The 26,869-nt window shown below is 52.8% G+C and overlaps 1 protein-coding gene across 3 annotated transcripts in view; it reads right to left on the bottom strand.

Annotated features, from left to right (window-relative positions):
- Window positions 1-329: 329 nt before the first annotated feature.
- Mad1l1 (mitotic arrest deficient 1 like 1) overlaps window positions 330-26,869 on the bottom strand; it is a 315,139-nt gene continuing 288,599 nt past the window's right edge. For all 3 annotated transcript variants that reach the window (XM_057764608.1, XM_057764610.1, XM_057764611.1), the window contains one exon: window positions 330-866. In XM_057764608.1, the coding sequence (XP_057620591.1) occupies window positions 708-866 (159 nt within the window). In that variant the 3' untranslated portion in view covers window positions 330-707. The remainder of the gene's footprint in view (window positions 867-26,869) is intronic.

Raw genomic sequence — 26,869 nt, 5'->3', positions numbered from 1 at the left:
CTGGAGGGATGGGACACAAGTGCTTCCCTGACCTCAGCCACCTCTCAGGACACATGTATGAGTGGGCTGTCCAGATGTCCGAGAATGGCAGGGGTGTGGTGGGGCCTGCCCAGGCGTCCAATGGGGCACGGCAGGGGTGTGGTGGGGCCTGCCCAGGTGTCCAGTGAGCATGGCAGGGGTGCGGTGGGGCCTGCCCAGGTGTCCAGTGGGGCACAGCAGGGGTGTGGTGGGATCTGGGCAGATGTCTGAGAACGGCAGGCAGTGTGGTGAGGTCTGGGCATCGAGGTACCTTGGCGCTTTGGATACAGACATGGAGAGAGTGCTAAAGAATAAAACTTTATTTCATACGGCTTCAGGCCACAGCCCGGTCAGCAAAGGGGCCCAAGCAACCAGCACATGTGACTGGAGGCTGGTGTGGGGACACCTTGGGACAGTACAGGGAGAGGCCCCAGAACAGGAGGAAGAGGAGGAGAAGCCCAGTGCTTGGGGCAAGAGAGAAGAGCAATGGGGTGTGATCTGGCTTGGGCATTCCCAGCAGCTGCTCCTGATGGCTAGGGACAAGAGACGGAGTGGCTGCTGGAGCAGAGACTATGGCTGGTTTTTGTGGCATGATGCAGCTATGGTGGCAATGGGGTCTGGGGACAGTGTGGGGTGTAGGCTAGGCCAAGGTCCAGTGGCTGCAGAGTGAGGAGGCCCGCGGGCAGAGGCTAGATGGAAGTCTGGCGGCTGAACAGCTCGATGGTCAGGGCGCTCAGGAAGGCAGGGATGCTGTCCTGTTGCAGCAGGTGCAGCTCGATGAGCTCAGGCACCGAGCGGGAGAACTCCGTCTCCAGCAGCTGCATCTTGGAGCCCGAAGGTCCTGTGGCCTGCGGGAGGAGAGAAGAGAGGCCATCAGCACTGACTGCTGGAGGGGTGAGGGACCGGAAGGCTGTACTGCCTGCCATCACGCGAGTGCAGCCGGGCTAGAGGGGCACTGGCCTGCTGAGGCAAAGTTCAAGGTCATCGGCAGAGGGAGCTGAGATTCACGCAGGCAGCCAGTCCTGCCTTAGGGATGCTTTATCACAACAGGATGTGGGCCCCTGCAGCCTCTAATCCAGTCTCCAGCCCTCAGCTGTTACATGCATGGCCTGGGGAGGCAGAGCAAGCCCCAAGCATCTTCCAGACTGTGAAGCCAGGAAACTGGATATTGCCTGATGGAGGTTTGCTCCTGGAAGGGTAGACTCTGGAGCCCAGACTGGCTCTGTCCTGTTTTCTCATGTCACTTATAACTGCAGGGAAGGCATAGTGGCTCTGTGACCTCTGTGATGGGGGTGGAAGTGGAGTTTGTAGACGGTTCGGAGCTGCTGTGGTACAGAGCTCAGCCTCCCAGGGCCTGCACAGGTTACTCGGCTGTCTGGCCAAGCTGCCCTCTCACCATGCAGGCCAGGCTGGGAGAAGCAGACTGAGGCCCTGGGGCTCCTTGTCATCCTGACTTTTCCAGCATGCTGCAGTGGCCAAAGATGTAGAAAGCCTGCTTGGTTAAGGGAAAAAGATCCCCACTTGCAAGGCCAAGTGAGAAGCGGTCACAAACCCACACAGGGCTCTCTCAGACCTAGTGTCTGGCAAACCCAGGGCCTCCTCATTTGGCCACAGAAAGAGGGCCCAGTTAAGAGCTGGGCAAAAGTCAGGGAAGAATGGTTCCTCAGGGAAGAAGTGGAGGGTCTGATAAAGTCAGTGGTCTTATGGGGGATGTCAGGTAGGCCAGAGCCCATTAGGAAAGGCAGGGATCCAGCCAGGATGAGGAGAAATCAGAAGACTTGTACAGCACCAACAGGAAGCTCAGCTACTGTGGAAAAGCCAGGCAATTCCTAAGCATGACCATGTGACCCATTAGTATTCCTTCATTGTGCATGTGTCCACACTGAGACGCACATGCACTGTCCATAGTGACATGATTCATACACACACACACAAAAATAATTCAGCCATGAAAAGGAACAAGGCTTGATGCATGATAGCTCAGGGTCAACTCTGAACACAGGAGCCTGTTTATGTGATGCCATTGACACGAGGCATCCATACAAGACAATATGGCAGGGCAGGAGGCAGGTTGGTGCGTACCAGGGTAAGAGGGGCAGGAGGCAGGTTGGTGTGTACCAGGGTGAGAGGGGCAGGAGGCAGGTTGGTGTGTACCAGGGTGAGAGAGTTAGGCATAGCATGTCTCTGTGGATTAGCCTGTGCCATCGAATGCACAATGGATGTGCTGATGGGAACCCAAATGCACGACCAGAGCGAAGCCAAGGCAGAGACGAGTTTGTTCTGAAAGGTCCTTCCTGTCAGCGGCTCTGCAGGTGCCCTTGCTCCAGAGCCACACAGATGGCCAGGCTGCTCCCACAGGTCCTGGCAGCCCATGACTACCACTGACTCCCCAGCATGAGCAAGAGGGGACCTGGGGGGACTGCAGTTGCCTCAGGGCGTGTGAGGCTCTGTCTCACTGACTCGCCGAGCTGTCTTCTGGCTTGCTTGTTACCTGGGTTTTCCTCTTGTTTTCTCGCGTGGGCCGACCCCCCAGCCTGTTCCCATGGCCCTTAATACATTTAGCCTTGTCATAGTTCAACACAAACCATCTTTAAACAAAAATAAGAGAAACCACTCTGACCTTTTCTCAAGAAAATCCTTTCATTTCTCCCTTCTGCTCTCGACTCACAATGTTTTTCCCGAAATGTCAGAGGGGCTGACTCTGAGGCAGCTGTGGGAAAGGAGCAGGCAGAGCCGGCTGGGTGGGGGCAGGAGCAGGTGGGGCCACAGCCACCAGGGCTCTTTCCTGTCCCAGGACCCCTCAGCAGGATCTTCCAGACGTCATATCACCTCTGCCCCTCCTCAGATAATCATGTGTGTGTGCGCGTGCGTGCGTACATGTGTGTGTGTGTTTGTGTAAGTGTGGTACTAGGGATGAAACCCAGGACCTCATATAGGTTAGGCAGGCACCCCACCACCAAACGACACCCCCAGTCCTTGCCCTAGAGGATTGTAGGTAGGTGCTCTCCCACTAAGTCACACTCCAGCCCCTCACTGGGGGATTCTAGGCAGGTGCTCTACCACACACCAGTCCTCTTGTTAATATTGTTTTATTTTGAGACAAGGTCTCATTAAGTTTTCCAGGCTGGCCGTGAACTGTGATCATCCTGCCTGTGTCCCAAGCAGCTCAGATGACAGATCACCACACCCATTCTTTATTTGGAAGAGACCTTAGTTGCCAGCACTGTTCTCCTGTTTCCAATAAATAGGTAAGAGCCAACGACACCACACGAAACCCACTCCAGTGGGCTATTTGCTCACGGAGCCTCTGTGCGGGCAGTACAAGTCCTGGAAAGTCCCCCTGGAGGATGGAGGGAGGTCAGGAAGTGTGTCTCCCCCGCACTCCGCAAGTCTCAAACAAACCCAAGTCTGGGTTTGTACCACAAGTTGGGCATGGCCCAAATAGCCCCTTCCAGGTCTTCTGCCCACTCTTTCAACAGGTCTCCCCCAGTTGCCCTACCCCCTCAGCACTGGTGCAGCCCCACCTAGGGAAGCGGTCCTGGCTGATCAGCATGGACAGGTTGAACGACACCCTGCCAATCAGTCCCTGCACGGCTCTGCCATGTTCAAATATCACCCGGTCCCCAGGTGCCTGCGAATCACCATAATTAGGGGCTGTTCACTTAAAATTAGAGCGCAATTTTTTAAAAAGCAAATTGCCCAGTCAGACGTGCTGGCTGCGGTTAGAAATATTTATGGGCTACGTGCATGTGCCGTCTCCAGCTCCTTCTCTCTCTGTGCTGGGGATGGGCCAACAGCACCGTGGACCCAGCCCAGCAGGGACAAAGATGCCCCGCTGTCGACAGCTGGCAGCCTCTGTCCTCTGACTTCCACCTCTACCTCTGGCCGGGGTCTATCCCTGACGCCTGCAGTGCTGAAGGACTTTGGGCAGTGGATGGGACTTGCTCTAACAGAAGTATGTGTGTGAAGCCAAGGAGATAAGGACATTGGGGTGGTTGGGCACATGGCCAGAGGGATGCTAAGGACATTCCATGAGCCAGCGCTGAGTGAGTCCCTATCTCCTCAGGCCCAGGGACCATGGTGCTCTCCATATCTCCCTCCTCCTCGGCTTCTAGACCTGTGTCTGTCTCCTACTCTGCTGACACTACAGTGTCACTACAATGTCAAGAGTGTGCAGTGTGTAGAGCCCCCCCCCCACGCAGAACTTGTAGGGTCTGGGTAGTAGAACAGCAAACAACCGCAGGAAGCTCAGCCCAGGGACCCCCTTCATGCCAGCCATCTTGTACCACCACCAGCTTTCCTACCAGAGCCTCTTCCAGCCTAACCTGGGGTAGGTGGCCCACGGAAAGAGCTGAGCCAGTGTGCTCCGGGACACCTGGTATCCAGTATGATTCCTGGCTCCCATCTTCCTCCCACACCCTCAGGTGCTAAACCCCAGGAGGAACTGGGGGCTACTGGGTTGGGATGATGAGGACAGAACTGAGGACGACTGTCCTGCACGCAGTTCCAGCTGGAGAAGCTGTGTCTGTGGCAAATGGCTTGCCTGGTGTCCCTGCTGAATCGGGCCAAGGAAAGTGTGCAATGTAGTGTGGGTTAATCACAAAGCGTGAAAGGAATTTACCATCCTGGCAAGGGGTGACCTTTCCCTCTGGAGCTCTGTGTGTATTTGGGGGGGTGAGTGTGAGGCTGGGCCCTGCAGCCCCTGATGATTCTCAAACCCACAATTATTATTATTAGCCGCTTGCTATTTATGAGCACTGTGTCCCCCAGGCTCGCGCTCTGTTTCAGAGTTCCACAGCTGCTCCTGAAGCGTCGGGAGGAAGTGGAGGGCACAGGGCAGGGACAGAGCACATGGGTCCTATCTGTGGAGTCTCACCCGTCAGGGCAGACATGGGGGTCCTGGCTCTTCGCAGGTTTCCTGTGGACTTGGAGGTCACAGGGGCCCAGTATGTGCTGAAGGAGTGGGGGCAGGGAGGACACGACAGTGGCCAGGTGGGCATGAAATTCAGTGTGTGCCCTGAGGGGAAAGACTGGAGACTCTCTCCTGTAGCTGGGGCCTGGGGGGAGCCAGGGCACCCCAGCTCCTCTGCTCAGAAGCCTTAGGGATGGGAAACGGGATGGTTGGACTGGGCTCCTCACTGATTTGTCCCCCACCTGCAGGGCACAGGGTCCTAGAGCCATCACGCTTAGAGCATTGCCATCAACTGGTCAGAAGACATAACCCTGCTGTCATTCTTACTCGCTATGTCACCAGGTTATATGAATTGCTTTCCATCTTTGAAATAGTATCCTCATATGAAACAGGGATTAATGTCTTTGGGGAGACAGTAGGCAGCTCAGAGGATTCGACCACCATGCAAAGCTTCCAGCCAAGGTAATGTAACAGGGATGGAGCCGCTTACTGGATGAAACAGTCCAAACAAGCTGGGGAGAGGCTCAGTGGGTAAAGAGCCCGTGGTACACAAGAGGATCTAAGTTCAGATCTCCAGTATGCTTCTAAAGCCAGGCGTGGGGGTGCACATCCATAACCCTGGCACTAGGGGGGCGGAGGCAGGCAGATTCCTGGAGACTATGGTCTGGCTAGCCTGAGTCAGTAAATTCCAGGTTCACTGAGAGACCCTGCCTTAAAAAACAGGGTGGGGAGCTGGTGAGAGGGCTGAGCAGGTCTGATGGCCTGAGTTTCATCCTTTAAACTCACATGGTTGAGGCAGAACTGGCTTCTTCTCTGGGCCCAATGAATGCTGTGCATGTGCCCTGCTCCAGAAGCAAATAATGAAAAAATGGTGTGAACACTGAGGAAGATGCCTCCCCCACACATGTATTTCTGTTACCCCCACATGTGTATATATGTGCATATACCTGCACAGACATACAAACACACACACACGAAAAAAATTCCACAAAACCCAAACTATGGAACAGAGCTGTCAAGTCACTGGACCTAGGGGGACAAAGAATAGAAATGGGTGACCTGACCTGAGACGGCAGGGCAGAGAGCTGATGGGGAGAGGAGGGAGGATTTTGAGAGTGTGCTCTTCTGTGGGAGGGTGACTGGCATCTGGTGCAAGGAGCTGCCTGACCAGGACAAACTAAAGGGCCGGAGAGTACCCAGCTCAGAGGGCTGAGAACCACCCTCTATCCTAGTCCCAGGACAGGGACTCTTGGGGACTCAGGAGACACAAAAGGGGTCTGACATCAGTGGCAGGGCAGAAGGAATCCTGCAGTTGGGGCCCACCCCACTAATCTTAAACCAAGGTCCCTGAGGTTCAAACTGCTTCCAGGCAACCCTACTGCAACGTCAACAAGGTTTACTGTAATCTAGAAAAGCCTGGGACTGAGCCAAGGGAGGTTCAGCATGCTCAATGCCCACTGGTGACCAGCTGGTCACAAGAAGACTCAGGAACATGTGGCTCACAGGGAAGAGAAAAGAGGATGGGCAGACAGTCTTGACAGGTGACATTAACTCATCATCACTTTAAACCACATGGCCGAAAGCTCGGAGACAGAAGAGTACAAGAAGAAGCCCACTCAACCTCAAGCTGAACACCGCACCCTGAGCCATGACAAGCAGTGAGGGGGACCGGGGTGGGCCAGACGCTGCTCTGAAAAGATGAGTGATCCCAAAGATGCCGTGGGAGGAGACACCCAAAATGACTCAGGAGAAACAATCCATCCATGGGGCAACCGGGCCACATGACAGGGTTCCACACACACCTAGAGTCCCAAAGGAGAGGCTGGAGTGTGCTGGTGTTGGTGAAGCAGCCCCAGCAATCCATATCCAGATAACAGAGCCATGGCCGTCCCAGCCTTCAGTGGGACTGCTTCAGACCATCTGCATGGCACACACTGGGGTGTTTCTGTCACCTCAGACTCAGCTCGGACGGGTCCCTCCACTTTCAGAGAGAGTGAGCAGTGCCGTGCGTGCTGCAATGCAACAGGGAACTGACAGCGGCCCCCAAACGGCAGCTATAGGGAAGCTTGCCTGGGACGGTCTTGGGTAAGGACCTGCATCTGTCCTTCTAGAAAGATGTCGGGCAACTGCAGCCACAGAAAACCTTGAGCAGTGCCCTGCACAGATCCTGGACCTCAGAGCTGTGACAGTGATCTGTTATTAGTAACCTGTAACCAACACCGGGGATGGAAAGATGCTTGAGGAATGATGCACATATTAAGCAATCTAAGTCTAAACCAAAAGACCCGAGAAACCTAATAAACTTCACACAAAGCAAGTGAAGAAAACGGCATCCAAACTTACATCAACTTGCTCTCAGCTCCAGGGAAAAGAAAAATCTCAAAGCAGCCGGCAGGAAAAGAAATGCTTTCTCTATGGAGGAATAAAGATAAGAATGACAGCAGATTTCTTCCTGAAAACAATGACAGTAAGTAGACAGTGGGGCAACAGAGAGCAGACAAGCAACCCAGAGCTCAACACACAGTGGGATAACAACCTCAGACACACAAGGCCTACAAGACTGACCGGCAAGCTGATCTATACTACAGACCATCCACCCACCCACCATTCATCCACCCACCCACCATCCATCCATCCATCCATCCATCCATCCATCCATCCATTAACCATCCATCCATCCATCCATCCATCCATCCATCCATCCATCCATCCATCCATCCACTGTCTATCCATTTACTCACCCACCTATCTACCATTCATTCATCCACTTATCCATTTTGCAGTTCTGGGGCTAGAACCCAGGATCTTGTGCATAACAGTAAGCACTCTACCCCTGAAACACATGCCAGCCTCATGCGAGGATTCTTGGCAGTTACTCTACCACCAAGCCACATCTCCAGCCACTTACACAGACTATTTTAGGAAGATTGTGCCTCAACTCTGTCAGCCTTGGGTGCCATGCCAAGTGCATTTTATTTTGGAGGCAGGGTCTGTCCCTGGCCTGGTATCCACTGATGAGGTTAGTCTGGCTGGCATGAGCCCTGGTCTCATCTCCCCAGCACAGGGATTACAAGTCTGAACCCTGACATGTGGCTTCTAAAAATGTGGGTTCTAGGGATCAAACTCAGGTCCTCATGCTTGCAAGGCAAGAGCTTTGCCAAAGGAGCCATCTCCCCAGCCCCCCCCCCAAGTGTCAGTCACAATTGTATAGCTGTGAACAATACTGAAAGATGAGTCTCTCAGTCACAGCAAGGGATGTGACAAAATAGAATACCCCACTTTAGCCGGGAAACAGAGAAAGGGGACCCTGGGGCCAGCCAGCACAATATGGGAAGGACACACACCTGCTTCCTCTAGCAGGGGCCCACCTCTAGACTCCCCAGGTACAGTAAACTGTCAGGACCAAGCATCTGCCTCTTGACCCTGCAGAAGATACTGTACGTTCCAAACAATGGCCCAGCCAGACTTCTCCAAGAATATAAGGCTGCTTGGCATTGGAGACTTGTGGTTAACTGTGAAAAGGAAACTATACACTCACCTGAATGAAAACATGTACATGTGTGTGTGTGTGTGTGTATGTATGTATGAACAAGCAACATACATTTCATGTGTGCATTCGCTTAGGGGTGTGTGTGTGTGTGTGTGTGTGTGTGATCACGTGAGTGTGGAGGCCAGAGGACAACCTGTCATTCCTCAGGAGCCTTCATCTTTATCACTGAGACGGGGCTCTCACAGTCCTGGAACTTGTCAAGTAGGACCGGCTGGCCAGAAAGCCCCCAGGATCTGCCTTTGTCTGCCTTCCCAATGCTGGGGTGACAAGTGTGTGCCGCTAAGCCTGACTTCTTTATGTGGGCTGTGGGGCTCAAACTCAGGTCTTTACGGTGGCACAGCAAGTGTTCTTATCTACCAAGCCACTTTCCTAGCACCCAGTAGGGTCAGACAAAGGGTGTAACCCATCCCTGAGGGGCAGAAGCTGAGGGCTCACTCAGCTGAGAGAAGATGGAGATGCCTGTTCACAACCGCTATGTAGGCATTCTAAGGTGTTCTACACTAGCAACAGACAGAAATTAAAAGTGTAAGCCAATACTTTTTTTTTATATAACAACATTGAAACATGAAATACCTAGGGAAAAATTGAGAAAAGATTGAAACAGCTGCAGGATGAAAATGAGATGGTGGGGCTCAGAGGAAGTCCTTTTCGGCTGGGAGATGTGTTGCTAAGATGCAGCATCCCCAGACAGCCTGTACAGTTGGTGCATGCCCAGTCAACACCCGAGTAACCTTCTGGCTCTTGTAGAATGTGAATGGCTGAGACTACAGTTCAGAAGTAGATATACAAACCCAGGGATTCCTATGTGGTCTGAAAAAGAGCAAGGCTGGAGCAAACACTGGCGGAATCACAGAGTAGGGATGAAGATGTGGGCCTAGAAGCACAGGCATAAATGGACAGTGGTGGCTCACCCTGAGGCTCATGGCCAAGGTAAAAATGTAACTCAGTATTTCCTAAGCAACGTCCCTGTAGCCGGACACATGCAGCTAGGTGCCCCACTCCTACCTTATTTTTCCTTTTGAGGCAGGGTCTCATGAAGCCCAGGTTGGCCTTAAACACCCCATGGAGCCAAGGACGCCCTTGAACTCCTGATCCTCCTGCCTACATTTCCTGAACACTGGGGTTACAAGCATGTGCCACCATCCCTGGTTTATGTGGTACTGGAATGGAACCCAGGGCTTTATGCATGCTAAGCAAGCAGTCTGCCATCTGAGCCACATCCCAGCCCTCCACAGATGTATGAGAGAACTCTAAAACGTGCAGTATCAGATATGAAAGTCAACTCCAACGAATCAGATGTGTAAAATGCACACTGTAGAACTGCTAGAAGAAAAGCAGAGAAAAATCCTCCTTAGAGCTGACACCAGATGCTCACTCCACAAACGGGGCTGACAAAACATCCAGAGTCAGAGCTTCTCTTCCCCAAATGCTTCCAGAGAGTGAAGACAAATGTGAGCTAGGAGAACACATCACGGACTGTGGCTGAAAAGGGTACCCAGCTACACAATGATTTCCAAAACTGAGGAGCAAGGGAATACATTAACCTAGTTTTAAAAAATGAGGCAAGGGGTTAGGAAGATGGCTCGGGGGGTAAAGAACTTGCATGCAGCCCGAAGACCTGAGTTTGATCTTTGGAACTCATCGGTGGAAGGAGAGAATTCACTCCACAAAGCTACCCTCTATTCTCCACACAGGCCCTGGACAGCATTCCCACCAATAAGTACTTTCTAAACGAGCAAAGACAAGAAAAGACACACAATCAAAGGATGGCCAACACATCAGGCAGAGGTTCCACACCGCTGCTCACCTGAGAAATGAAGGGACAGAGCCACCCATTTTATTAGCAAACCTCCATTTTATGACATCTGGTGACCAAGGGCAACTCAGGCTCCGGAATGTGAAGTGGCAGCAAAATATAGAACATACATCCCGGATACAGATATATGAAGGACAGGCCATTGATCTAAAAGATAGAGCTGCAAAGTCTAGCAAAGACCAGATGCCCCTACAGATATCCTATTTCTTGTCGACATTTTCGAGGGACCCTGGAGACATCCTGCCTGTATCTCCCTCCAGCTGAAAATAGCCTCACACCTATAGCTTGACCAATAAATTTAAAGAATTACCTCGCCCTGCAACCCTTCGCCCAATCCTAACGAGCCAAGGCATATAGCTCCCTGCTTGCAGTTTTCCCCTATAAAAATCCTTCGTATCAGCCTTCCTCCCTCACTTGCTATATTGAAGTGATGGACCGAGGTCCTTGTCCAGCTCGAATAAGGCCTCTATTCTTTCATCGGAAAGCTGGTTTCATGGTGGTCTTGTTTAGGGGGTCTTGAGACATGGGTACAACAGGAAACACAAACATTCCCATTGGAATGGCTGAAATGGCAAAGGCCCTGTAAGGATGTGGAGATGCCACAGCATCTACAAACTGCAGGGACTGCAACAGTGGCCCACTGTACACACAGGTCAGAAACATCTTGAAGGACTAAGCATACATTAAGCATACCTATGTATGTATCGGGCTAAGAGGTAACATGTGTCGACACCAAGACACTCGTGTGAACGCTTCTTGCAAACCATATTTGCAATAGACCCATCTCAATGTCCATTGACAGGTACATAAATAAGCAAGTTGTGGTATGTCCATTCAAAGGACTACTTACTAGTTAGTATTCAAAAGAAATAAATTGATGTGCAAGACAACATGGATGGGTCTCATATTAATTATGTCAAGTGAAGAAAGTAGACAAGATAAAACTACACTGACAGGAGATACTGGGGTTGCCCAGGAGTTGGGTGAGTTGGAGGGGGAACTGTAAAGGGGAGGATGGATCTCTGGGGATATCGGTATATCTGAAAGTCTTGGCAATAGGAGGTATGCCTCCATTGTTGCAATGAGGCAGGCCACAGGCTTTCTTGGGTGAGCAGCACAGGTCCTTGCAGACACAAGAGGCTCCCTGTCATTCTTAACCTTGACTGGATCGTGGTGTCTCTGGAGAACGGCAGTTGATAGGTAGGTGTACATGAAGCTCAAGAGGTTCCGGGAAGTGCCCCACACCTATCAAATGGTCCTAGTCAAGAGTGAGTTAGTCAAGGGGCTAGCAAGATGGTTTGGGGGTGAAGAACTTGCCATACAGCCTGAAGACTTTGAGTTTGATCCTTGGAACCCACAGAAAGGTGGGTGGAGAGAACTGTGCATAGTGGTTCTCCATTCTCCACACAGGTACCCTGGCACAGTACTCCTTGAGACAGGAAGGAATACTGGGGAGGATGTGAAGAGCTGGAGCTACGGGAGGCAAGCTAGAAAGTTCCACAAGAGGGGTGCAGAGTTGACTCAGTGGGTAAAGCGCTGGTTGCATAAGTACAAGGACATGAAATCCCTGGTACTCACAGAATCAGGAGTGAGGGTGAACGTCTAAAACCTTTCAGAGACCCTGTCTTAAAAAATAAGGTGGTGGGGGCTATTAGAATGGCTTAGCAGTTAACAGCACTAACTGCTCTTTCAGAGGACCAGGTTCAACTCCCAGCACCCAAGTGGCAGCTCACACCTGTCTATAATGCACACAGACATACATAAGGCAAAACAACAGTGTACATAGAATTAAAGTAAGTTATAAATAAAAAGAAAAAATAAGGTGGCAAGAGTTAGTAACAAAATCCAGTGGTAGAGTACTCGCCTCATAAGGTCAAGATCATGAGTTGAAGACCAAGCATCACCAAAACAAAATGAAAGTCTTGGGGCTAGCAAGGTGGCTCAGTGAGTACAGCGCTTGCTCCGAAAGCCTGACCATCCGTGTTCAATTTGGAACACACTCCAAGGCAGTGGGAGAAAACCCACTGGCTTCCATATGTGCACTGTGGCACATAGCCCCTGGCCCACCACACACACTCAATAATAATAAACAAATACATTTTTAAAAAAGACTAGAGAGGAATAGAAAACTATTCCTAACATCTTCCTCTAAGAGCGATAGTGGAGGACATTGGCATCAAGAATGGCCCTCCTGGCTCCCTATCTCTGTTTATGCTGGGAATGGAACCTCAAGCTGTGTGCCTGCTGGACAAGGGCTCTGCAGCTCAGCAGCATCCCCATCCATGGGAAATGTGTCTTAATAAAGTGGTTTAACAGTCAAGGCCTGGCTGCCAACTGTCCGCACTGGTAGGCAACACCTCCTGTGGGTCTAGGGACTTGGCAGAGCGTGAGCCTTAGGGCTCATAGCCCAGCCCGTCACTTACCTCCTGTTACCACACAGCTAGTCATGGGCTGAAGAGGGAGCACTATGCTACAAAAGTCTTGGGGCCAGCCTTGTCTCTACCCACGGCTGGCTTCCTTCCTGGGGCCCGTCATTTCCTACATGTGACATTCGGCCCAGAGCCAGTCACACTGGGTCACACAAGGCTAGCAGCCAGAGGTCCTCTAGTCTAAGTCCCCTGCTCCGTGACGGGGACCCCATGGCCTAGCAAACCCAGGTGCTGACAGTGTGAGTTGACCCACGCTACATCCTACCACCACCACTGTTGACTGTCCACGGTGTGTGAGCATGTGAGCTACTTTTCTGTCACCGTGACCAGATTGGCCAAAATGGATGACTGTGAGGAGCGAAGGTGTAGTTTGGCTCGTAGTTTCAGAGGGGTCAGGGCATTGTGGTGAAGAGGGCATGGCAGCACGGAAGTGCTGACCTCATGAGGAATGGGGAAGAGAGGGTCAGAAAATAGCCAGGGTTAATACGCCCCCAAGGACCCATCCCCGGTGACCTGCTTTCTCCAGCTTGGCTCCACTTCCTAGGTTTTCAGAACCTCCTAAAATAGCATCGACATCTGGGAGCCAAGCAGTTCAACTATGAGCCCAGGGTGGTATTTTTTTTTTTTTAAATTTGGGCTAAGGGTGAGGTCTGAGGTCTCACACTCGGTTTGAATGGAACAGAGCTGAGGCCTATCCTCCCCTCAGTGACAGAGGAGTGAGGAAGGCCAGGTGAGCTCAGAGTGACTCTGGGGACCTGGCCTTGACTGTGTGTTGGCAGAGCCCAGGATCATAGTTTAGGCTTCTCTGAACCATGTCATGGCCTCTCAGGACCAGTGGTTGGTGGGGACTTGTGCTCTCAGTGGTTCCCGCACACCTGGCTGAAGGCAGCTGCCCTGCCTGTATGGCAGATGTGGCTCAGGGCTCCTGGAGGCCTAGGGACATGGATGGCAGCCGGGCGACCATCTGCCCTCAAAGCTGCTGCCTCAGCTGATGCTAAAAGGCAGATCTGTTGGTTCTGGGTTAAAAATACCCTGCGAACGACACGACTTCCAGACTCGGAGGGCGAGGACGTGCTCTCCTCAGCTTTGCATCTCGCTCGCCTCAAGTCTGACACATTGGCAGAGTGGGTCCCAGCGGGCCAGGCCACTCACTTCCCAGAAAACAGCCTGGAAGTCCCTCACACACAGCCTGCTGGTGCCCAGTCCACAACTTGGCTTTTTCGTCCCAGTTCAGACTCATCCAGAGCGCCTGCTCTGAGTTCTCGAGCCGACGGATTAATAAGGCAGATGCCTGGCCTTCCTGAGACCCGTGGGCACCTCAAGCCATCACTTAGTGGTACAGAATCCACCTCTGTTCAGACCTTTCTGAGCCAGCTGCACTGAGGATGGATGGACTTCTATCCAGCTCCCACCAGATGGGTAGAAGCGCCCAGGGAGGGCATCCAGTCCAGCGACAGTTCTCAGAGATGTGCTGCCCATGGCAACCGCTTCCCAAGGAGGAAATCTGGAATAGTGAGGCTGCTCAAAAGGTTCGAGATTCAAAGATGCCTATGCTACCAGAAGCCACTGCCCTGCTGCCTCAACATCCAAGGTCAAAAGGAGGGAGAGGCCTGCTGGGAGTTCTGGAAGGGGTGTCCCTGGTACCCCAGGGCACAATTCTGACAGGTGACTCAGCCCTCCAGTGAATCACAGGTGCTTCCTAGCTGAGGACATCCAGGGACCCTAGCCATCCTAGCATGTCTGCCCGTCTCTGTGTAGAGTGCTCGCTTACCCTCGATATCAGTATCATCTGCAAACTGCCTTGGTTTTCATCTTTGGCTGGCCCCGCAAGCCGATCATGAAAGGGAATTTTCTTTCTTGTTTTTTTAATTAGACTCGGTAACATCACCAAGCTGTGAGCGTACGGCTTTGTAGATCTTGTGTTTCTGACAGTAATTACTCACTGAGGCTTTTCAGGCTCCATTTCAACTCAGCAACAGCCCTGCCAGTAATTAAGGAGAGAGACGAGGCAACAGATTCCGGGATTCATGTGCAGCCCTTCCCACCTGGGCTCCCGGCTTCCTCTGGCTGGAGCCCTGCGCAGGCATGTTTCCGGGTTACAGCCTTCAGGGGCAGCCTTGATCTCCACTCAGGAGCCACCTGTCTTTCAACAGCTGGAAAGAAAGCCAGTGTTCCACAGAGGGGACCCCATGGTACTGGGTGCCTTCTCCCTGACACCTGTCTTATTTTGTCACTAAGTGAGCACCTTCAGGAGTGACTGTCCTCATGCCAGAGAGATCCATCAAAGGATCCCCTTCAGGCTGTCCAAGCGAAATCTCTGTCACGTGTCTAACATTCATCTACCATCAGCAGGTGGCAATGGATCCTGCCTTAGATCCTCCCTTCTCCCTCTACTCCCAGGCTTCCAGTTACCTGGGACCCTTTAGGCCATGCCATGAAATAAGGCAGGGTCCGTGGACCAAAGAGCTATGTGCCTATGAGAAGGTCACTTGTCCATGACCCGTCCTATGGCTGACTTTGCAGACCTACTCGGAGCCTTCTCCTCTAGGTGAGAGCTGCCTGGTTGAAAATTCCAGTGCCAAAGGAAAGTTAGACTATGTGAGGCCCGAGAAGAGGCTCGGCCCCAGTCACACGGAATGAAAACTGGCTACTGGACTTCTCTGGCAAGCAGGGAACATGAAGGGGAGCGCCCTTTCCCTGCCCTGGCTGTTTGATTACAAGCACTCATGAGTCTCTGACGGTGCGATCTGTGTATGGAGGGTCCGGTAGTATCAGCTGTCCACACTGCTAGCGGCTTCCACTCTGGGCCTGAGGTTCTTTGATTGCAGACATATACAGACTCTGCAGAGTAACACTCTCCTGCTCTCTGAACACTCAATTGAAACTGGCCCAGGGGACCTCCGGTAGCAGGGGACTGTGGCAGGAAGTCCAGAGGGGGCCAGGGCCTACACGGCCACACAGCAGCTTCATGGCTGTGTGAGTGGGCAGGCTCCATCAGCTGGCCCACCTCTGACTGCGCTGGGGCTTCCTTAAATACAATTGGTTAGTCACAGTTTAGTGTTCTTTATTGTAAGCTATTTTGAGAGGCAATTAAAACATCCCACTGCCAAAGTGCATGTCTCCTACCGGGAGCCCTAATATGAAGGAGTCAAAAACAAAGATTAGGGAGGAGACCCAGGCTCCAGGCTCATTTTTGAAATGGCAGGCTTTGTCCTGGGCCAGTCTTCTTGGAGAGTGCCAGGGAGGCCATGCTGGGGTGAGGCCAGGGCTCACAGAGCAGGAAAAGCTAAGCCATTTTCCAGAGGACATGGCCTCAGGACACTGATATGCCCACTCCCTCTTGCTGAGCTCAGCACAGCTGAAGCCTCTTGTCAAAGCCATTCAGTGACCACAGGTGAGAGAGAAGGGACACATAGGAGGTCTGGTTTGCTTGCAGTAGGACTGAGCCCACACAGTCTATGGGAACAGCATGCAGGAGGGCAGCCAGGAGAACCCGCTGGACTGATCACAGGCATCTGTGCCTTTAACTGTGATTCAAAGGTGATTTTATTATTATTATTATTTTTGGTTTTTCTTTTTTTTTTTTTAATGTTTTCTTTATTATTATGTATATAGTATTCTGCCTGCAAGCGTGCCTTCAGGCCAGAAGAGGGCACCAGATCTCATTACAGATGGTTGTGAGCCACCATGTGGCTGCTGGGAATTGAACTCAGGACCTTTAGAAGAGGAGGCAGTGCTCCCTTTGGTTTTTCGAGACAGGGTTTCTCTGTGGCTTTGGAGCCTGTCCTGGAACTAGCTCTGTAGACCAGGCTGGTCTCGAACTCACAGAGATCCGCCTGTCTCTGCCTCCCAAGTGCTGGGATTAAAGGCGTGTGCCACTATCACCCGGCCTCAAAGGTGATTTTAAAAGGTAGCCAGCAGAGCCAAGCGGCGGGGACAGGCGCGGTGCAGACAGCCAAGCGGCGGGGACCAGCGCGCAACTCCGAGAGCAGATTGTCCCACTACAATTAAATCAAAGACGTAGGCCTTTTGTTGGCGAGGTCCCTGGCAAATGGGGAGCCGGGTCCTGTTCCTGAAGACCCTTCTGACTGGTGAGAGGGATCTTGGCCCGCGACAGGAGCCAGGAAACGGAGCGAGGGCATTCTGTAAGCCCCTGGCCAGCAGGGAAACCTGATCTGGTTTTAAAAGACCCATTAGATAGCATCGATAGGAGGAGATGGGCAGGCGCCAAGGCAAGAATTCACCCAACAATCTGAAAAACAACATGAAAACACCAGAACCCAATGATCTTACTACAGAAGGACTTGAACACCCTAACACAGAAGAAGGGGAAAAAATTGACTTTATGAAAGCAATAGAGTCCCTTAAACAACATGTAAAAAAAGGTAGCCAGCAATTTCAGAGGTGTCTCAGCCAGTGTCACTGAGCCTCCTACAGGGCCGACCCTGCTTGACACACATCCAGTCATGCTCTCCGGGGACATAGCTTTTCCACTCTGTGACCAATGGGAGAGGCGTGGGGTTGAGATAGCATGGTGGCCTTGTGACTTTGTGCTCCACGGAGCAGAGAATAGTAGCTGCCAGGTGGTCAGGAGAGTCTCAGGCAGAAGGCCACCCATGGGGCCCTGGGTGAGTGTCCACAACAGATCCTCAAGTTGGAGGTGTGGGATTCAGCATCAGAGACCCCTAGCCAGGGAGCTCTCATCTAGCCCTGCTCCGAGGCTACCATGTGAATATTCCCAGGCTGTGTGGGGCTCAGTTCACAGGTGATGCAGAGAAAACCAACTGTCTCCTAGCTTCTTCAGCGAGGTCAGGAACACAGGCACAGGTATGAGGAGAGATCATCTGCCAGGGTCCTGTCGGGACGGTGGAAGATGATGTGCAGCTGGCTGACGAGCAAGCCGAGTGGCAAGGGCATTGTACCACCCCTAGCCCGTGCCCTGAGAAGGTGGGGCAGGCCGCAGGGACTCACAGTAGGCACATGGTCTGCTAGAGGCGCACTGCCTAGAAGTCCCTGGAGTTGGACCAGCAGCGAAGGGGCTCCGCCTCCCTCCAGGGACCCCTTATCACCTAGGCACAGCATGTGAGGCAGGCCCCACTTTCTCAGCTTCTTGCAGCTTTGCTGACTCGAGGGCAGGGCCCTGATGCAGAGTGAATCCTGATTAGTCAGAGACAAAGCACAGAATCCCAGTGCAGAAGAGGCCACTGCTTGGACCTTGGCCGGCCACAGGGCCTTTGCCACCTTGCTTCAGCTGGCTCACAACTCAGTACGTGTGTCTATCAGATGAATGGTCAGCCTAGCAGCCATCCACTTCCCACACCCCCTCATGCTGTAAATCAGCTGTTTCCAGGCTAGTTGCCAGCCCAATGGGCTTTGTAACATCAAGGTCCAGTCCTGGGACTTCATCGGTGGCAACCACAGCCGCCACTCCCTTGTTGTGCAGTTCTGGGAGGTGATCAGGATGGGTGATGACCAAGATGGGTGATGCTGATGCCACCTGGGGAGGAGTTCCTTCATGCCCAGAATTCCAGAACTGACACACTGAACGCACTCAGGGGGTGCTCTAGACCCACAGGGTGATGTGGAATGGGGTGTCCGACTGTGAAGGAGATGTGAGAAAAAGGAAGTGACCACCTGGCTTCAGAAGGTCACTGGAAGCAGGGCCCCTCCTTACTCCCACTAGCAAGAAAGCAGCTGAGAGGAAGGATGGCTGAGCTCCGATGACACTCAGGACCTGGGAGGGTACCTGGGGGTGTGTCTGCATGTTTGAGGCTGCCCCATCCCCTGGACCCCCTGGGGATGGAAGAATCTTACTTTCTATAGAAAAGGGCATGGGAAGGTGGAGTGGTGAGCATGAGGAAGATGGGGAGGGTGCTGTCTGCCTTTGGAGAGGGTCTTGGTGCTCGAGCAGTGCTGAGGTTGTCTTCATCTTTGTCGTGCAGCAGGAGGGTCTGTGAGTGCTGTTGGTGCTGCAGTTTCATTGATGGTGTTCACTTAAAAAAGAAATTGCAAAGCATGCTCTGCAGTCAATTTGCTCCTTGGCCCCAAGAATAGAATACAAATCATCTCACATCCGGCAGGTACCATCCTGTGATTTGCTTTAGGAAATGATTTTTGAGCGGATTCTGAGGTTGTCGTCTGTCTCAGGGAAGTGAAATCACCCTCCCCACTTGCCCAGGGTGTTGAAGACCACATCTCTTTTCCATCTTGAGTCTGTCCCTTTGCATCTAGCAAGTTCTAGTTTTCTTCTTGGACACACCTGCACAACGTGGATGGGCAAGGATTGTATAAAGTACAAGCTGGCAAGGCACTGGCTGCCCACTTGGCGTATGGCAGTTGTGTAGTGCTATAGGCATCCAAGTCCAGACACTGTCAGAGCCCCCTGGTCCCACAATTCAGTTTGTAGCTACAGGCAAAGCTCCATGGAAGGATGCCTGGGACACCCTGATCTGCCCGAGTCTGCAGCTATGGACCTACGGGCATATCACCTGACCCTTCGGAACCTGTTTCCCTGGCTGGGAAGTGAGGGCCAGTAGGAACCAGAGATAGTACAGAATATTAAGATGAATAAATAAACAGAATGACTAGGCCTGTATAGTACGTGCTACTTGTAAGCCCTAGGCTGTCCCAACTGTAAGGACTGCTTCCCTGGGTGTAACACACACAAGCAGGGGGCGCTTATCTCCCTCTTTGCAGGGTGGTGATATTTCCTGTTGCTAGTGTTAATAACCCTCCCTGCTGGCCTGGAACTCACTAGACTAGTCTCAGACCAGAAAAGAGCTGCTGGGCTCTGCCTCCTGAGTGCTGAGTGTGTGCTGAGTGTCTGCATGTGTGCGCTCGGGAACGTTCATATGTGTAAGTGTGGAGGCCAGAGGTCAACCGGAGTCTTGCTCCTCGTGTGCTCTCCATCTTGTTTTGTAAGGCAGGGATTCTCACCAGGACTTGGAGCTCACTGAACAGGCCAAGCTAGCTAACCTAGGGTTCTTCCCATTTTGCCTCTCTAGTGCTGAGATTACAAGTGTGCGTCATTATACCTGGCCCTTTTTTTTTTAGAAACAAACAAACATGGGTGCTGTGATGTGACTTGAACTCAGGTCCTGCTTTACCCATGGAGCCATCTCTGCAGTTGGTCTGCTTTAGAGATAACCTATTACTATATAGCCCAGGCTGGCTCAGAACCCAAAGTCCTCCTGCCTCTGCTGGGATGACAGGCTTGTGCTGCCATGCCTGGCTCAATTCTCTACTCTTTAGGGTCACAGTCTTGGACATGCAAGGGTTAGAGTGCCTTACCGGTGCTAGACGAGCCCAGGACTTCCCTGAGGGGTAGCTGGTACCAGGAGGTGGCTCTGGGATGTGAGGGTGAACTGGAGTTAGAGAACCATAGGATATGAACGAAGAGGGAGGATAAACCCAAGGATGTGTGCTGTGGAGGCATCAGGCAGGCATGGTGGTGTGAGCAGTGATGGGGCAAGCCGCTCCTCTACCCATTACATCAGGCTACTCTCCCTCTCAACATTAGCGCTTGGCCACAGGCGGAGAGGCAGCCATACAGGAGAGGTTATTTTAATAAAATAAGGGCCCACGTGGGTGCTGCTGCCTTGCAAGATGAATGAGCTGCTGGACACGGCCACCTCTCCTCTGAGGAAGAGGCAGTCCCATTTGATTAGGAAAATATTGGTTAATTTTCTAGTGGAGTGCACGACCTTCGGGGAAGGGGGAAGCTAATTCCCAGGGCAATGCTGCAGACATCTCTCTCTTGGCCTTTACTGATCTGAGAAATACAGAGACACAGCTGGAGGGCAATGCCTGCCTTTGCCGTGTGCTGGGCTAAGTAGCTGGGCAGTCCCCCCCAGAAGGCCCCCCACTCGCCTCCAGGACCAGGGTGGGCCTACACGGGCGGCTCCTGGATGACTTGTTTTGAAAGCAAGGCCCTTGGGATAGGCCCATGGGGCAGCAATCACAAGAAGCTCTACTTCCTGCGGGTCCCTGGGAGCTGCCCCTCATTCGCCCTCTTTACTCCTATGTCTCCGGACACACAGATGACCTCGTCTGGATAATACCAAATACTCAGTGATGGCTGTCTTGCTTGGTGCAGCTGTCCTGACTGGGTATGGTGCCCATGCCAGGGCACTTAGGGCAGGACACAGGCCTTGGCTGCCCTAGAGGAGGTGTCTGGACTCCGGTAAAGATTCTGGAAACCTGTCCTCTGGTGGTCTGGCTATGGCAGGGCCTATAGTGACTTCTGGGAGCCTCAAGTTTCTGCATGGTTTCTAAGACCTGGAGCCTGGGGTTATGGGGACAAGCACAGACTGTGTCTGTTTGTCTGTCTGTCTGTGTCATCTGTCTCTCTCTCTAGGCCAGTGCTTAGAACCACCTGCCTCCCTGGGCTGGGAAAGGTAGGTGATATCAGTGTGAGGTCAGGCCCAGGGACTCCCAGGACTCAAGACTACAGAGGACAAGGAAGCCTTGGGGTGACTCAGGAGCCAAGGGAAGGGTCCCAGACCTGCGGCATCACGGCACTGCCCACCTGACACCTCTAGCCACGTGCTGCCCTTCTGTTTCTAGTCAGAGAAGTGCAATGATGAAAGCCAGGGCCTGAGAGTCCTTCATGTGCCGGTTCTCAGCTGGGGCCTTTGCAGGCACACTGCCCCATTTGCTCCTGTGGCACAGTGGAGTAAGTATGTGAACGCTCAGCCCAAATGTGCTCACAATGCCTGGGCACTCTGGGGTCCCATCTCCACAAGCATGAAACAACAGATGTGTCCAGCCCCTAGATCCTCATGCCCACTATGCAGTCTGGTAGGATGGACATGGTTGTAGGCAGCTGGGAGTGAGAACACCCCTGTTCCCACCCATGCCAGCTCTATTGACTCTTGCCTTGTAGGGTGACCCATGGCTGCTGAGCCTGCTAGTAGAGAGATGATGGATGCATAGGGCCTGGAACCCGCAGGAAACCAGAAGGGATCCCTGAAGCTTAGCCTCTGTGGCTTGACTAGTGACCCAGAGAAGAGAGGAGTTGACCACACACTGGAAGAGCTAGAGGAGGGCCAGACAGTCAGACATAGGTTTGGTGCTCTGCAGGGAAGGCGTGGACAAGGGTATCTGGTTTTCTGCGATCCTGACTGCCCTGTCCAGTCCACTGCAAACACCTAGAAAGAACTGGCTACCATGGTCGCTGCCACTGCCATACCAAGCAGTTAGCATGAGAGGACTCTGGTCAGAGCTCCAGGCCTGACAGAGCTTGGATAAAAGCAAAAGTGGAGGAAGAGGATGAACCTGCCAGTCACAAGTGACCGCACGGCAGAGGGGAAGGAAACTAAAGCAGGCAGTGAGCAGAGACACACACGAGTGGAAAAGTACTACAGGTGGCACCCCAATATATTAGATGGTACCCCACTACGCTAAATGACACCTCAATATGCTGGACAGCACCCCAGTAATCAGTATGGAATTCTGGTACACTGGAAAGAACCCCAGTATGCTGGGCAGAACCCCAGGAAGCTGGACAAATCTCAGTATGTTGGACAGAATCCTAGTATACTAAATGGAATCCTGGTATGCTGGATGGAAACCCTGTATGCTGGACAGAATTCTGGTATGCTGGATAGACTCACAGTACATTAGATGGAACCCTGACATGCTGGATGGGATCCTGGTATATTGGACAGAATTCTAGTATACTGAGTGGAATCCAGGTATGCTGGATGGAACCCGTCTGCTGGACAGAACTCTGGTATGCCAGTATATTAAACAGAACCCTGACATGCTGTGTGGGATCCTGGTATATTGAACAGAATCCTAGTATACTGAGTGGAATCCTGGTATGCTGGATGGAACCCGTCTGCTGGACAGAACCCTGGCATGCTGGATAGACTCACAGTACATTAGATGGAACCCTGACATGCTGGATGGGATCCTGGTACATATACTAAATGGAATCCTGGCATGCTGGATGGAACCCCAGTGTGCTGGGTAGAACCCTACTATGTCGGGCAGAATTCCTCTCTAGTAGATAACTCTAGGATGTTGGATGGAACCAGTTATGCAGGATGGCACTCCCGTCGGAGCAGCTCTTCAGCTATGGCGTGACAGCCCGCTCTGTATCCTGCGTCTCCTGGGAAACGCCATCCTCCATGACTGAGAGTAAAGCAGAGAACAGAACTGAATGTCACTGGGGTCTGAAATGCAGACCGTGAGGGCATGTAAGTGTGGCCCAGAAAAGGAACAGGGGTTGGGGCAGAAACACCTATAGAACTGGGTGGGGGTGGGTGGTGGTGGTGCCACAGTCTCCACTGGCCACGCAGGAGTGACCTGGGGGTGTGTGCCACAGTCTCCACTGGCCATGCAGAAGTGACCTGGGGGGGGGGGGGTGCCACAGTCCCTACTGGCCATGCAGAAGTGACCTGGGGGTGTGTGCCACAGTCTCCACTGGCCATGCAGGAGTGACCTGGGGGTGTGTGCCACAGTCTCCACTGGCCATGCAGGAGTGACCTGGGGGTGTGTGCCACAGTCTCCACTGGCCATGAAGAAGTGACCTGGGGGGGGGGTTGCCACAGTCCCCACTGGCCATGCAGGAGTGACCTGGGCAGGTGCCACAGTCCCCACTGGCCATGCAGGAGTGACCTGGGAAGACTGAGTTTCCGGGTTGAAACTTGATGCTTACCCATAGGCTCTCATGGTGTCCTGGCCGTGAGCGAGACCCAGGGCAGGAGCAGGAATGTCCTGTTTAGACTCACATGTGGGCAGTGGGGAAGGCGGTGGTGGCTGCTGTTCGATTTGTGTGCCTAGCACTGAGGTGAGGCCTCTGTTGGTGCCCCTTACGTGGCTTTCTCGGGGCTGTGGCAGCTCACTGGGTCCCCTGCTGGACAGCAGCACCAACACCAAGAGTCCACTCTAAGACCACCTGAGGCTAAGACCCAGAGAGTCCCCACTCCCTAGGCAGAGTTTGGGGGGAAGCCCCCCATCCCAGCTGAGAGCTAACATTTGAGGGAGGTCTGGGTGACAGTACGTGATTTAAAAGTTAATTAAAATGAGTGGTATAGAGTAACAGCCTCAGGCGTTTATTTCCAAGGGGCGTTTGGAGGGAAAGGGGGGAAAATCTAATAAAAAGCTTTGTGAGGTATTGCATTAGCAGGTAATCACGCTGCTAAATCACCAGGCGTCTGAAGTGGTCTAATGACTCTGTTGCTGCTACCGGCCCTTCACCCAGGGAGCGGAGAACACAGCACCCGCAGTTTCTGGAGCGGACGTGAGAAAGGTGGGGCTCAGTCTGCAGGGAGGGCAGCTCCCTCCAGTACCCTTAGATCAGCTAGTCTATCCTAGCCATGGGCCTGAGCACAGGTAATAAAGAGCCTTAGGATGCTCCTCAAAGGGTGGAGGACAGTCAGTCAACAGCACTAGAGATTATGGAGAGGGACAAAGAAGAATCCCCAGGAAGAAGCCCTTCTGCCAAGGTACCAAGGACATGCCAGGGAGATGGGCAGGTGGGGGGAGCCCCCTTCATCCACACTGCCACCTTTGCACAAGGGCGGCAGGCCTGAGCTGATGGGAGCTCACCACGGCAGGCCTGACAACTGTCGGGTGGTCTGGCAAGAAGGCTCCGCGAGGAAAGCGTGGCTCCCTGAGAACTTCCCAGTTGCAGGGCCTGGCTGCAACCCCCTACAAGGGACAGCACAGAGTGGTTGCATTCACTCAGCAAACTCTTGTGGGTGGTGGGACACTGGGGATGACAATGTAGAGGCTATTCCCACAGCAGAGCCCCACCCTGGCTCTCTTCCGACACTTCTGAAAGACACATCTGTGGTCCAACCCTGCCCTCACAAGTCACACACATTGACAGACAGACATGGGCCACCCTCTGCCCACACCCATTGTCAAGTCCTGTGCCCTCAGGGAGGCCCTGTTGCTTCAGTCCTATTGACCATGTGGCTTTTCCCTCATCTCCCATTCAGGCCCAGGAGAGAAGTAGCTGATGGTCCACCTGGGAGCCCCTCCCTGGAAGTCGGCCCCAAGTACCAAGTGACCAAGGACAGGGGCTACCCCACTGCCTTAGCCACCATAAAGCCTTGCCAGGATTAGACAGTGAGTCTATCTCTTGGCCATTTGACAGGTTAGCGGATGGCTTTGTCTGCCTATGGCAGCTCCCTCCCTGACTGTCATAGGATGTGCTGAGGCATCTCAATAAGAAGAGCAGTTACAAGCTTTGTCAAGGTGCTAGGTACACATCCCCCTCCATTGTCTGTGCAGGAGCGTGTCCATCACATAGAGGCTGTGACCTATCCCTGCCCACCACACTCCTGGGTGCCTCAGAGAACTTTTTAAAGCCAAGGTAATGGCCACGCTGGGTGCTGGCACCCACAGCCAACCCATGGCTGCTGCTGCTGCTGGAGCACAGAACCCAAAGCTTTTGGAGCCCTGACTGCCAGGCTCCCACCTGGAGACCTGGCTTGTGGTGGCTTCTGCCATGATGGAGGCCCATCTCAGTCCCTTCAGACTGGGTGGCATGAAGGCCAATCTTGCAAAATTCTGGGGTGTAGATACCAAGACGGAGGCCCCAGCAGAGCGGTGTTTGCTGAGGTGGTTCCTCAAGGAAAGTCTTTCCACACTACCTCACACATCTCAGGGCTGGAGTCCCACCAAATGTCATCTAGAGTGGGGACAGACAAGCCTCAGACATGGTCACCCCCAGCCCAGTCCCCCTCAAGAGTGAAGCCAGGCAAATGACATAATCCAAAACACAAGGGTGTGACAGACTGCCAATGCCATCGCCCATCCCAGGAGAAACAGAAAACAGAATCAGCTCACTGGATCTGCAGATAGAAAATCTTGCTAGGCTGTCTTCCATGCTGTCCTGAGGAACATGCCCCAGTTTCCGGAGGCTAGCCTTGGTGGAAGACCCCTGCCTTTGGCAGCTGCTGCCCCAGACCACATCCTGGCCCCATTCTAAGTGGGTATAGAGGACAGTATCTTCTTGCAGGGGTGCAGGGCCCACCCAGTTGTCTGGGGACAAGGGAGGAACAGGTATCCGGTACACACAGCATCACCTGTCTATCCCTCACCAGCCCCCACCATCTGTTGGCTCATGTGTTAATTAGGGAGCAGGTTATCCATGATCGCAGCCTGTTGCCTGGCTGTTTATCAACCTCCTTCTGCATCCACTGAGCTCTCGTGTGAGCAGCGATAAGCGTCATTAATAAAGAGGAGCTTCGGAGGAGCCACCTGGTGGCTCCTGCCCAAGTCCCTAAAGTTTTCTCAACCGCTGCTGTCAACCCTAGTTCCACCCACAAGCCTGATTCCACTGGGCAGGGAGCACACAGCAGAGCCTTAGGTCCCTTGTGATCAGTTTTATGGGGGTAGTTATAGAATGTTCTAGAGTTGTCTACTTGGTGGCAGATCCTGGTATCACCTGGAGGAAACTTAAGAGTCCCTCACAGGTTCCCTGTGCATCAAATGTGGGAATAAGCGATTGCGCACGCATGCACGCACACACACACACACGCTTCTGTCTGTGACCACACAGCCATCCTGAGGTTGTACACCCTGACACCCTGGCACACAGTAGCTTTCGGGATGAGCAGGTGGAGCTGTGTACAACAGTTAGAACGTTCCCTCTGGTCACAAGTGTCCTGAATCCACGCAGGCCTTGCCTTGTCACATCCCTTGTAAGAAAAAGTGTTGGTTCAGGACCCCAAGACCAAGTTCTCCACACAAAGGAGATTTATCTGCCCCAGAGGGACAGAGCGCAGGGAATAGGAGACAAAGACAGGAGATAGAGGATGGGGGAGAAGGGGAAGGAAGCAAGGGAAAGGTGGCAGGGATATTTTTCCAGAGGGACAAATGACTGCTTCTGGATAGAGGGAAGGAGGATATGGCACATAGAAAAATGGCAGTTTATAAAGGTAAGGGGAAACTTCATATCAGGATATTTAATTTTACTTGGGTGTGTTAATTAGGCCAAAGGGGGCTTCTGATTGCTGGACTTCAATACTTTGATAGCTAGACCTTGGTAGTTAGTCTCAGGAAGAGGAAGTGCCAAATAACGGAACAGACTTTGGTGGCTAGCTTTAGGAATGGAATCTAATGTTTTTTAGCAAGACAGAGGGAATGGGGGAGAAGGGCAAGGCCTGCCAGAGCCATGCTTGCCA

This window comes from Chionomys nivalis, chromosome 3 (assembly GCF_950005125.1).
Source record: "Chionomys nivalis chromosome 3, mChiNiv1.1, whole genome shotgun sequence".
NCBI lineage: Eukaryota > Metazoa > Chordata > Mammalia > Rodentia > Cricetidae > Chionomys > Chionomys nivalis.
Note: the sequence above shows the minus strand (reverse complement) of the source record. Positions and strands in the feature narration are given on the sequence as shown.